General features: G+C 41.0%; 1 protein-coding gene across 5 annotated transcripts in view; it reads left to right on the forward strand.

The window, feature by feature from the left end:
• The window catches only part of TSC2 (TSC complex subunit 2), a 3,048,576-nt gene extending 3,041,447 nt beyond the window's left edge, over positions 1-7,129 (forward strand). For all 5 annotated transcript variants that reach the window (XM_044089186.1, XM_044089187.1, XM_044089190.1 and 2 more), the window contains one exon: positions 1,842-7,129. In XM_044089186.1, the coding sequence (XP_043945121.1) occupies positions 1,842-2,012 (171 nt within the window). In that variant the 3' untranslated portion in view covers positions 2,013-7,129. The remainder of the gene's footprint in view (positions 1-1,841) is intronic.
• The last annotated feature ends 5,256 nt before the right edge of the window (positions 7,130-12,385 follow it).

The raw sequence follows: 12,385 nt of genomic DNA on the forward strand, positions 1-12,385 counted from the left end.
AGACCAGAGTTCCGCTGTGGCGACCCCTAACCGGGAAAAGCCGAAAGACACAAACAAACAAACAAATTCTCTTTCAGCACATCTGATACTCCAAGCCTTGTGATCCATATCAGTAGCAATCGTCCTTGTACTGTTGGCCAGTCAGGATAACTCAAGCTTGCAAGAATAACCTTCTGTGGTGTATCCAATCCAATCAAATATTGAAAAGGCCATCCCTTTGTTCTCTCTCTCATCCCAAGGCCACAGTGACCACGGATGACACTCACATTGGATGGGAAGGACAGTCCAAGGCACATGGTCATCTGAATTGGCCAACATGCATATCAGTGTCCTGGAAATGAGAGCTGTCCTCTAGCATTGCAAGCCTTTCAATACACTCTCCCAACCAGGACTATTGCAATTCAGATGGACAGTAGGTCAGTGGTCTGGTACATCAACAAGGGGGAACCAAGTCTTACCCTCTTTGTTGAGAAGCTATGATAGTATGGCAATAGGCAATCTCCTCCTGTTTTCCTGACAGCAACACACAAACCAGGAAGTCCAATGTGATTGCAGAGAAGTTAAGCAGGTCCATTCTGATGCCTCATGTGTGATCTGTCAATATCAGTGTGGCGGAGATGATTTTGCATTGATGGGGCCACCCATGCCATGAGCTTTTTTGCTTTTCCCCTCAAAAAGAAATGCGCCACATTCTTTGCCCTGATCCCCCAGTGAGGAAGTCCCGGGGGGACTCTCTACTTCACGCTTAGCCCTCCAGTCTACTTTATGCTTACCCCATCCCCAAATTTCTCCAGTAAGCATCTCAGTTGAAGAACACAGTTATCTTCATTGCCCCTTACTAGCTTGTCAGATATGGTTTCACTTCCTTCGGCTTCATCTTTTACATACTCCTTGGATTCTGGATGCATCTGGACCCTCCTGTCTCACCTGACAGACATTATTCATCCAGTCTGGAAGAATCAGTCGAGTCAGATCTGAGGATCGGATCCGAGGCCAGTTGTTGATGAAAAATGAAAATGGCCAACACATATGGAGTGTTATGATGAGTACACAAGTTTTTTTAACCTTTCCAGACTCATCAGATGCAGTCTGTCAGCAATGGATATGCAGCCGTTTTCATGTATGTGACATTTGAGGCTTGTTTTATTGGTTAGTATAGTGATACCATTGTCTAGGAAGGAATTTTTCACTGCTGCTCACTAAATGCTTGTAATGGGTTGCCCATGGTCAAGAAGGTGACATTAACTGTGTGGAAGTGGCAGAGGATGGAATGTTTTGGGGTCTCCCTTGCTTCCTCCCCTCTTAGTATGCAGAGCTGCATCCTTTTACCCTACTCCCACAGTTCTTGCTACTGAACGCATGGATCGGTTTAGGGAAAAAAAACACACTCTACTGATATTTATATTCAGCATTAACTCATTTTTAGAATTTGGTATCTGGCAGTTATTGTACAGAATTGAGGTTATGAACTGTTCATTAGTGAGCTGCTCCCTGTAATACTGATTTTATGGCCCACAGCCTCCATTTGTCTACTCTGAGACACTAAACTCATTTAACCGGATTGGGCTCTTGGGCCACTCATGAAAAGTGGTATTTGTATCTAGTGGACTTACCTGGTTAACCACTAAAAAAATAATAAAATTGCCATTTTAAAATAATTTTGCTATTTTTCTGTCTTGTTTGTGCACGGGTAAATATAAATTCCTTGTATAAGGTGGCAACTTTAGATTTAAATGCATACAGTTATGACGATTAAGTACAAATGACCAGCAGTGTAAACTGTGCAGAAAGCTTAATTTTCAAATTTGATGTCTTATTGTGATCACTGTTTTCATCTTTAGGCACAAGAAGAGGCTCAATCACATCAGAGTGTAGGAATCTCCGTGTCTCAGCAACACTCATCTGTTCAAAGCAAAACATCTCACCCACAAACACTGCAAGTTACTGGAGCAGAGACTGGACAAAGAAAGCGACTTGTCTCCACAGTTGATGACTTTACTGATTTTGTTTAAAGTTAAACCAGGAAATTCCAATCACCAGTACACATTTTCTGTTTGAATACCCTGTTAAAAGAGGTTGTCTCCTACTTGAGAAGACAGAGCTGGCAGGGTCCTTCGTGCTTTTCTAGTATTTTTGTACCATATCATGACTGTCCTGCAGAAATCCCAAAAGATCTTAAAGACCTTTTGATTCAGTGTAAAAGGAGCATCAGACAGAAAATTTATTGTGATTGCTTCCTTGCAGCATTGATTTTGTGTTCATATCATTAGGGTGTGGTATTCCTGCAGACGAGTAGACTAAACATTCATGTCTTTGCACTTTAGAAGCATGAAGGAGAGTGCAGCAGACTTTGCTATATTGTTTACAGTACTCATTTGTCCTATCACTTTACTTCTTGGAGCCATTCTGGTTTATTTAAGGTATGTCATCATTATGGGAATGTCTTGTACTGCATTTCAGCAACACCAAATGAAGTTTTGAGTTACATTTTATAAAGTTAATTGCTCCCCCCCCCTTCTCCATAACCTAGACCATGTTTTACTTACCCGAAGACAGCTTTTATTACATTTCAGGGCTGTGTGATTGGGGGTGAGATGGAGCACAAGACAAGTGATTACACATTGCAGACTACTTTACCATATCCTCAGAGATAAGTCAGGGTATGTATCATATGGTTGCATGGAAGTGGGTATTGCACCTTTCACAGAATAAGTGTGTATCGTTTCCTTAGTACTCCAGTTTCCTTCACTTTTAAGTATGCAGTGCCTCATCTGCTCTGTTTTTAAGCTATGCACGTGCAGTATCCCTTAGTTTACTGTAAGTATAGCATCTAAGTAATGATTAGCTTTTACCAGCAAAAAGACAAGCCTGTTATATATTATGCGTATTCTTCTGGTAAGTTACTGTACACAAGCTTTCAGGACTAGAGGGATCATTATGAAAGCATAAAATTGTTTGCATTAATATTTTTATCAGCAGAGTGTAATGAATCGAATGAAAGGCAAGTGAGATTAGCTTGTTACTCTTTTGTTTCTTAGTGTCTGCTCCCTTGTCACTGGCTTTAATGTGTATACAAAAGAAAGAGATGCCATTAGGCAATAGTAATGGCATACTGTTGTCCAGGGCCTGTTATCCTCTTGACAGTCTGCTGTGTTGTCTCACAGGGCATATTGATCCCTGTACATTTTGTTTCCATGCCATTCCTAGTGGCACTTTATGATGTATTGTTATGTTGTCATGGAAGGTCTGCTTTACACTGTGTGGCAGCATGTTGCACTGTCTTATAGTGGCCATTGATGGAGATTGGCTGTGTGCAGTACTTTTTGTATAGGTCAGTGGTACATGCATTTGAATGTGTTGCATTATCCACTTAGACTAAACATTTCTTGCTGCCAGCTTTTGCTTTGTAAGGCACTGAAATCTGATGAGGCACTTTGAGGGGATAGTGACAGTGGTTAGCACTGTGCTTTTCTGTTTCTGCACATTTTAGGTATCTTGACTAGCATTGCACAGCGTTATTCAACAGTACCTATAAGACATTAGGTGGTGTGTTGAACTGTCCTGTTACAGCACTATGGTATTTTCTTTAAACTTAATGTGAACTATGCAGCAGATCTCGATGACAGTAGACGGTGTTTCACTGTTTATTAGCCAGTATTGTACTGAGCTATGCAGCAAGTACCAATAATAGTGTTAAAATGTACTGCAGTGCCCTCCATGAGTCCATTGACATTTGGTAATTTGGAGAATTGTCCAGTGACAGAGCAGCGATGATTTTTTAATGTGCTACATTATCCACCAGAGTACTGCTGTGCTGATTTGCTGTCTTGCTGAACATCACTAGCTGCTCGTGTGCAGTTTTATCTACAGTGGTCAGGCTTCAGTCTCTGGCAGAGTTGCATAATACATTAAACTGCAGTGGTGCTGGCTACATGCTGCATTATATAGTAGGATTCCCATACCATGACGGGTAGTGTCATATAAGGATAACACTGATGTGGTTTGCATCTTGTCCCATGACGTGCTGCCACTTGTTACGTGTTTCACCGTCTGTCTGAGCTCTTTTGATGTGCACATCATTGTCCAGTAAAAGTACAGTGGCACTGACTGATGGTGCTTTGTGCTGTCATTCAGAGTATAGAGCATAGTGCTTAGTAATGTTTAAGTCTTCCAGAACCCAGCATCAGTGGCTGGTAATGTGTTGGATTATCTGCCATGATGCAACTTCATTGTCTTATGAAGTTAGTGTCAGTCATGGTCTGTACTACCTGTTAATGCGTTACAATGACCTAAAAAATCAGTGTTGTTATATGCAAGTATGTTATAGTATACATAAGCTTCTGGTGGAATGGGTTCATAATGTGCTGAATTGTACATGATCCTAGTGAAAGACTACAGACCACGAGGCAGAATTTCAAAGCCTGTGGCCTAGGTCAAACGAGCTTAAAATTAGTAAAATGCCATACTGTTTTTGTCAATACAAGGAATATTGATATGTTGGTGTTATTCCCTGCACTTGGTTGTAATATTAAATTATTTGTTATAGTATCTGAACTAATTTGATCTTGTGGTCTGATGTCTTATAACCTAGTTCCCCATTACCATGCATTACCTTAGGGACAGTAGCAGTATTTTGCTTATCCCACAGGGCTTATGACACCTGGATGGTATTGTTATCCTCCAAGGCCATAAACTGCATTGACACACTGCAATGATAGTAGCTGTCTGGCTGCTACATTTTCCACAGACATTTGCACTAATTTACCACATTCTGTATTACCCAGTGACAGTTGCCCATAGTGACTTTTATCCTTTAATATTCTGTGAGAGTGGATAGAATATTTTAAGTGAGTAAAATATCTGTCCATAATAGGAAGTGACATTTTTATATTATTTTAGTTTTGTAATCAATAAACTGTGTTTTGTGATCAGTTGTGTGACTTACTGTTGTCTTGCAGCAGTATATTGCATCCTGTGTGAACCATTGATTCTGGGCTAGGATATATGCCAATGAATGTCATTGCCAACTAGCTGCACACTTGTTCTTTATTTTTCATTGGTTGTGACTGACACTGTGTAGTATCCCATTTGTTTGATGTCTTTGTATGTACTTTTTTAAGTTGTAAGTTCTTATGGCGTCCTCACATAATTGTACAGCAGAATACTGCTGTGCCCTGGTGAGACTGGTTCTTCCTTCTTACAGTTTACAGTTTATTATGTTGCTGGTCCCATTGACATTGACTGACATTCTTGTCCTTTTTCCTCATTGTAGTCCCTGATGTTAGCTGCCAGTGTTTTTGTATTACTCTGTGCAACCTAAGACTAGAGTTCAGCATGCTCCCACGGTATTCTGATGTGTTCTCTAGTGCCTGGTGACATTACGCATTATTACATAATTTCCTCTTGCAGGTGCCATTAAGTTCTGCCAGTAGTTTGTTGCATGATCCTTCATATTTTCATTATTTTTGTTGTTATGCTGCAATTAAATTTGTGTTTTACTTGTGGCACACTGATATTTTTGTCCTGCAGGGAATTGTTTGAATGTGCATGCCAGTTTTTATTTCTTTTGGCTAAATGGTACTGACAGTGAGTTGCATTACTGCAAAACATCAGGTTCCCCAGATTGCACTCTGCTGTATTGCATAGCTGAGTACAACAAATGAGATTATTACTTCATTAGGTTGCCAAATGCAATCAGGTGGCAGTGCTTTGCATTATCTTGGCACACAGGCATTGTACTGGTAACCGGGTTAGTGATATTACCCAGTAGAACAACTTGGTACTGTATTGTGTTACTGTATTATCTACTGATGCCAGTAAGATATGCAACAGTTTCCTACAGTTAAGTGAAATTGGCCATCTGGATAAGCATTGTGTTGGTGTGCTGCTGTTTGAATATTGAATGACCAACATCATTTGTCAGTGTGCATTGTCCTAAGCTAGTGCCACTGTGATGCACTGTCTTCAAGTAATAATTCCAGATAGGGAGTTCCCCATAGTTCTGCCATAGCGGTGTCATCTGGTAGTGCAGGGAATCGCCATGCAGTAGTTTTGTGTTAAGGCAAATTGCCCCAGGTGGAGGAATAGTGTTTTCTCTTCCTTCAGTGCTTTCTTGTATGTAAGGCTGGCAGCAAAGCAATTGTTGGAGTGCTAGTGCACTTATTTTTTTGAGGTGAAAGCACATTTCTATATGTGCACAGAAACCATTTCTGCAGTACTAGAAATTTAATTTCAGTGACATTATTATTTATCTATACATGTACCATTAGGCTAGTTCCACTTTCAGTCACTGTTACATTGCAGCTGATGATGAGGTCTTGGTAAAGCAAAGATAATTGCTCCATTCCAGCATAACAGGAAATCTGATAAGTTATGGGCCTCTGACTTGAGTGCTTGGGTTTTCTTGACTTGCTCTCTCTTTGTTCAGATGTCTTGTACTCCAGGAAGCTCGTATGTCTCACTAAAAGCCATATGGGGCACAGTGTATTGGACCTAGGGTGAAACTGTGACAAAAGTGTTAGTGTACATGGAAGAAGGTAGTCAATGGCACTTTCATAGGCTGAAGTCAAGGACATTTATGAATGACTTAATGAAAGCATTGATGATTTACTTTTCTTCATAATGCAACTCTTAGAAATTGCATAAGAAATGTCAAAACTTTTGGGTATATATTTGTAAAAATATTTATTTTTTGGGCAATGTGAACAATTTTATTTACTGTTAACTTTCAAAATCTGAATTGCTTTGGCAAAATTATTTGGATAGCATTGTACCTTAAAAGATTTACATTAACTCATATTGCAGCAATTTTCTTCAAGCCAAAATGCAAAAGAGATGTCTTTTTTTTATTTTTTCAATGTGTAATAATTGCACTATAATGTGATTTCACATTTTCAGATTGCATTTTGCTAGCCTCTGCTAGAGTTAATTTACAGATCGCTTTACTCTAGGTGTTTCCATGTGAATGTATGAATGCTACAGTGACAAATGACTGCCTGTAGTAGTCCAATTACTGGATATTAATTGAAGTTTTTCAGTTCTTGACCTTTTAAAGAACATAATGTACATATGCATTGATGAATCATTGCACGGCACAACAAAACTGAATAAAGTGACAACCTTCAAGGAACTATCATTTAATGTTTTAATGCATGGCTTTACAGTAAAATTTTCATAAACTCAAGAAGAGAAAATGTCTAATTTAGGTTATTAGATGTTAAGCTTAAGATCTTACTAGCCTCTTTATAAGTGTTGCTCATAAAAGTGTAGCACATTCAGCTGGTTTTCAGATGAGACCTTAGTATTTGTGTTGCACTGCTGAAGACATTTTTGTGCCAAAAATCAGTTTAGAGACAGCAGCTCCATGCAGCAGAGGTCTAAAGCCCTTATTGTGTCCCAGATGACCCGTTTTCAATTAAAATGGCACAGGCACTGGATTGGCCATAGGAGAAAATGGGAGTGAACGGCCAGTGACTGTTCACCTATCCTTGGGTGAGGGAGACAGCCTAAAGGCTCCCCACTAGTATGTAGCATACTGGCCTAACCAGCTCCTTGCATCATAAGCAGTGAGCCACTTAGTTGGGAAATTGCGCATGCATGGAAGCTTCATGCACCTCCTGAAGACAGAGATTATGGAGCTGCCAAGGCACGCAAGGGAACAGGAGTTAAGGCACACTCACCAGCATTCAGCATGATGCTGCACCAGTGTCCTTGATTTCCTTACTGGCCCTGGACTATGGTTGGGTTGAGCCCCAGGAGGCTGAGGCAGGTCCTGTGCACCTGGTAAATGAGGAGAAGAGCTGGAGGCAGCTGATGGTCAGCTGCAGAAGAAGAAAAAAGTCTGTTTAGAGACCAAAATACCTCTTAAAGGGGGCTGCTTGAATGTACAGTATTTGCAAGGCTCTTGTCACTCTGTCAGAGGTGTATTTTTTCTTGCTATTTTTTTTATTGTGGGGGTAGGGGTGAAGGGCATCTGTGATACAGCAGCTCGTCTGTTTAACACTTGACTCCGTGATGCATTTCTCACCACTGACTGCCATGCCATTATATTTTGGAAATTGCCTTTCTCATCCTTACACATCCTTATAGCCTTTAGCTGTCATCTTTGATACCATCTTCATTAAACTCCCTAAAAGATTAGATGCTTCTTGACATTCTTTGCCTTCAGTCAAACTACAGCAGTGAAACCCACATAGTGTGTTTAATATGACAGTAGAATTCTAAAGAGAAAAGATTTGGAATTTTTAACCACATTGCTTCTTCACAGTCAGACCATATCTTAGTTCATCAGACCATTCATTACCTTTACTGGGTGAGAACTGCTAAAAGGGGGTCATTATTGATGCAGACATTGAGTGATTCAAATTTTTTTCTACTTTTCTCCACAGTCCTAACCAGAGAGCACCTGATGAGTCATTGCAGAGGAATATACAATAGGCTATCGAATATCATCCCTTTCCAGAAGGCATGTTTCCCCAAAGCAGGCCTACGTCTCACCTCAAAGTACGAGTGGTGGTCTCTCAAGTCTTCATCCAAGAGATCAGACTGCCCTTTCTGCCTCAGCGTGCATGCAAACTCCACCATCCTCTTCTCCCCCCAAAAGAGGCAAGCAAGTCACGTCTTTACTCCCTGCCCCTCTCTGCCTTACTGTTCCATACCAGAGCCGTTAATCAAATCTCAGTCACCTGGGCACAGTCAGTGCTCCATTCCTCTGCACCATGGAGCCAGGTTAATGCTAAAGGAAAATGTTAATAGAGTATTTTTTTCAGACCTTTCATAAGAGATTAGTGAGAAATCCATTCCAAAGCAAAAAAGGAAATGTATGAAGCACTTGCCAAATTGAAACAAAAGAAAATAGAAACTTTGAGAATATGGCTGTTTGGTTTATTAGAAAAAGAAGCGTTCTTATGTTTTGAACAAGTGTTTCATAGAACATCCACCGTTAGTTCTGGTGTTATCTGAGGAAACTATCTTTGTTCAGAATAAGTCTGGTGCCACCTTTATCTTTCCATTACTTCAAGTGCCATCAGCAGACTCATTAATCCTCTCTTTATAGGTTCATAGGTTTGTACTAGGCTATCTGCCCTAGGGCATTTATAAGCCTAGCCAGAGTGTGTTTGGCTTTCGCCACCCATTTTAAATTAATTTTGCTATGCCCTTTTTCGAGGTTAGTATACTGTGCCTCTGTCTAACAGTGACACAGAAGTGATACCCGGGGTAAACCTACGATCTCCCATCCACTCCTCAAGATTCCTCTTGAAGAGAGTCAATGATGGACTCTGCCTAACCTGGACTTGGATTTTATTCCAGAGTGAAGGGAGCATCTGGGTTATGAATCTGTCCCTCCAGCATGTCCTATTTATTTCAGTGCTGAGGTTCAAGTGTCTCGAGCGCGTAGCTCGATGGGATTTGGGTTTTCTGAGGTGCAGCATGTCCATTAATTCCGGGTTGGACATGGCTTTATACGTCAGGCACAGATCACCTCTGAGCAGGTGGTATGCCACTGAGTAGAGCTGGAGTTTCTTTAACCGGACAGCATATGGCATCTGTTTGAGTCCTTTGATCCTCTTGGTGAGGTACTTTTGGGGTCTTTCCAGTTGCTGCAGGTGTCTGATAAGGTACATCCCAAAAGGGGCATTATACTCAATTATGGGCCTGATGAGGGATGAGTAAAGAGGCACGATGACCTCCCCTGATCTAGATGTGAATCCCTTCATGATTAGGTGGGCTATATAAAATGTTTTTCTAACCACTTTGGCCACGTGGTTGTCAAATAAGAGATTGCTATCAACTTGAGTCCCCAGGTCCCTAATTACTTCTTCCGTACTTAATGGATTACCACCTATGTGGTAATTTGTGGCCACTTTGTTTTTGCCAAAGGGGATGACTATACACTTTTTAGTGTTTAGCTTGAGGCCATGGCTCTGGCACCAGTTTTCTGTTTCTATGAGGCCCTTTCGGAGGATGCTTGTGTCGGCTGGAGAGTCGATTATGGTGCCCAGTTTGCAGTCATCTGCGAACTTGGTCAGCCACAGTCCTTCCGTGTTGGCCTGTACCTCCGAGAAATATATACCAAACAAGAGAGGTCCCAGGACTGAGCCTTGTGGGATGCCACTTGTAACTGGTTTGGAGTCTGACATGGCTCCAGCAATTCTAACCATGTGGGTTCTGTCCTTGAGCCAGTTTGCAACCCATCTAGTGACATAGGGGTTTATATTTAAGCTGGTGAGCTTATCTATAATGCCCAAGTGGGGTATTGTATCGAAGGCTTTTGCGAGGTCCAGCTAGGCTGTGTGGACCACCTTCCCCTCGTCAATGGCCTTGGTGACTGTTTCAAAGAAATCAACCAGGTTTAAGAGGCAGGATCTGCCCTTAACTAAGCCAAACTGGGTAGGATCCAGTGTCTGTAGGTCCCCAATATCTTTATTTATGAGGTCCATGATGATCCTTTCCATAGCTTTGCAGACCAAGCTAGTCAGGCTTATGGGGCGAGAGTTTCCAGGATCCGTTGAGGCACCACCTTTGTGGAGAGAGACCACTGTTGCTGTATGCCACTCTTTGGGTACATATCCTGTAGTAAGGCTGAGATTGAACAGTAGATGCAGCCCGGGACATCGTCTGGTCCCATTGATGCTATGTTTTTTGCTTTGGAGAAGGCAGCTCTTACCTGAGTATCTGAGATGTCAGGGGGGCAGCATTCTGCTGGGATAGATATTTGCCTTTTTGGTGGGGAGGGGGGGAGAAGTTTGCGCTGAATCTGTCAGCTAGGATCATAGCTGATTTGAATGTGCATGCCAGTTTTTTATTTCTTTGGGCTAAATGGTACTGACAATGGGTTGCATTACTGCACATCAGCTCCATTCTCTGATAATGGCAGCCTGCCCTGCTATCTCTGCTCAGCCAGTGCCTTTAGATTTTCCAGTTTTTATTTGTCGCCAACCTTGGTACCCTTTTATATCAGAAAACATGGATCTGACTATGGAGGCCTTCTACAATTGGCATATGTTGGGTTTCATTTTCTGATGTCCCCAGGTTATCTTATTCCTAATTTTTTGTCATTCCTGTCCTTGAGTGCATGCATACTGTGATGTCATTTATTTGGCTAGCAGAGAGTGAAGCCTCTGTGACAGACTACTGTTTTATGCTGCTTGTATTGTTCATATCTCAGTCCTAACATTCATTGTGGAATTGTTCCTACTTTTAATGCTTGAAATGCCACATTCTTCCTTGTCTTTTGTAGATGGCAGATCTTAAGCCAGGACCCTCACTGGTATTGTTTGCACGGTCTAAGAGGGAGCATAATGTAATGGGGAGTTTTAAGTCCATCATTTCAGTCCAGCCTCCCATGGTAGATGATTTAAAAAAGCTTGAGAAGTACCTCTGATGTGAAGTTGTTCTATCTCGCCATTCATTCTTACAGATGGGTTCAGAGCCGATCCTCGGCTCTGAGTCAGCTAACTACAAAGCTCGAGGTCTTCAGACAGCTCGAGGACAAGTCCCTGTCCCATGATGCACCTTGAGTTACTTCAGATAAAGTTTGCTGCTGCAACAGATTGGAGGTTTCCTCACAGCTCGGGCCAGTATAGTTTTTTCTTCTGTAGATATTTCCTGTATTACATTATTGTAGTTTAGGTTTTCTTTATATTTTTCATAACACTTGGATATTATATATTACTTAGCTTTCTTTAGCATTTAAGGCTGTTATTGTATTAGGCCTTTACTTATCCCCCTTCCCTTTCTGGTGTATCTTTTGGTAGAATAGAAGTGTGTACAAATCTAATAGTCATAGTTATAACAGTGTGTTGTTAGTGCCAGTAGTTACTTTATAGACCCCATTTTGTTTTAGGGCTAATTACTGTTTAACATAGTGGTGTGCTAATTGAGATTTTTTCAATTCTTTACAATTAGACTCTTTTTGTCTTTACAGAGCCCATTTGTTTTAAGGGCTAATTACCATTAAATAGTTGTGTGTGTATTGACTTGGATTTATTCACTTGTGTGTGTAGTTTGATCCTCTTAGAAAATTTTCTTGTGTGTATTTGCATTATGGCTGATCAAGATAAGGAAAAACAGTCCAAGTCTGGGTTTAAAAAATGTCCAAAGTGTGAACAAAAAATCTCTGTGACTGGTAGTTATGTCAATTGCGTTTACTGTCTGGGTGCTTTGCATTTGCAAGAGAGTTGCTCCATCTGCCATTCTTTCAGTAGTCGTAGCCTACATGAAAGAAAAAGAAAGCTAATTGATGGAAGACTTTTAAAAATCATCCTTACAAGAAGCTTTGGGAGACTATGACAACTAGCAAATCCCCCAAATCTTCTAAATCTTCTAGGTCATCGTCTTCGGAGCACAAAACCTTGGATCCATCATCATCAAAATAATTATCGAT

Source organism: Protopterus annectens, chromosome 12.part0 (assembly GCF_019279795.1).
Source record: "Protopterus annectens isolate FY-2018-M chromosome 12.part0, PAN1.0, whole genome shotgun sequence".
In the NCBI taxonomy this organism is placed as follows: domain Eukaryota; kingdom Metazoa; phylum Chordata; order Ceratodontiformes; family Protopteridae; genus Protopterus; species Protopterus annectens.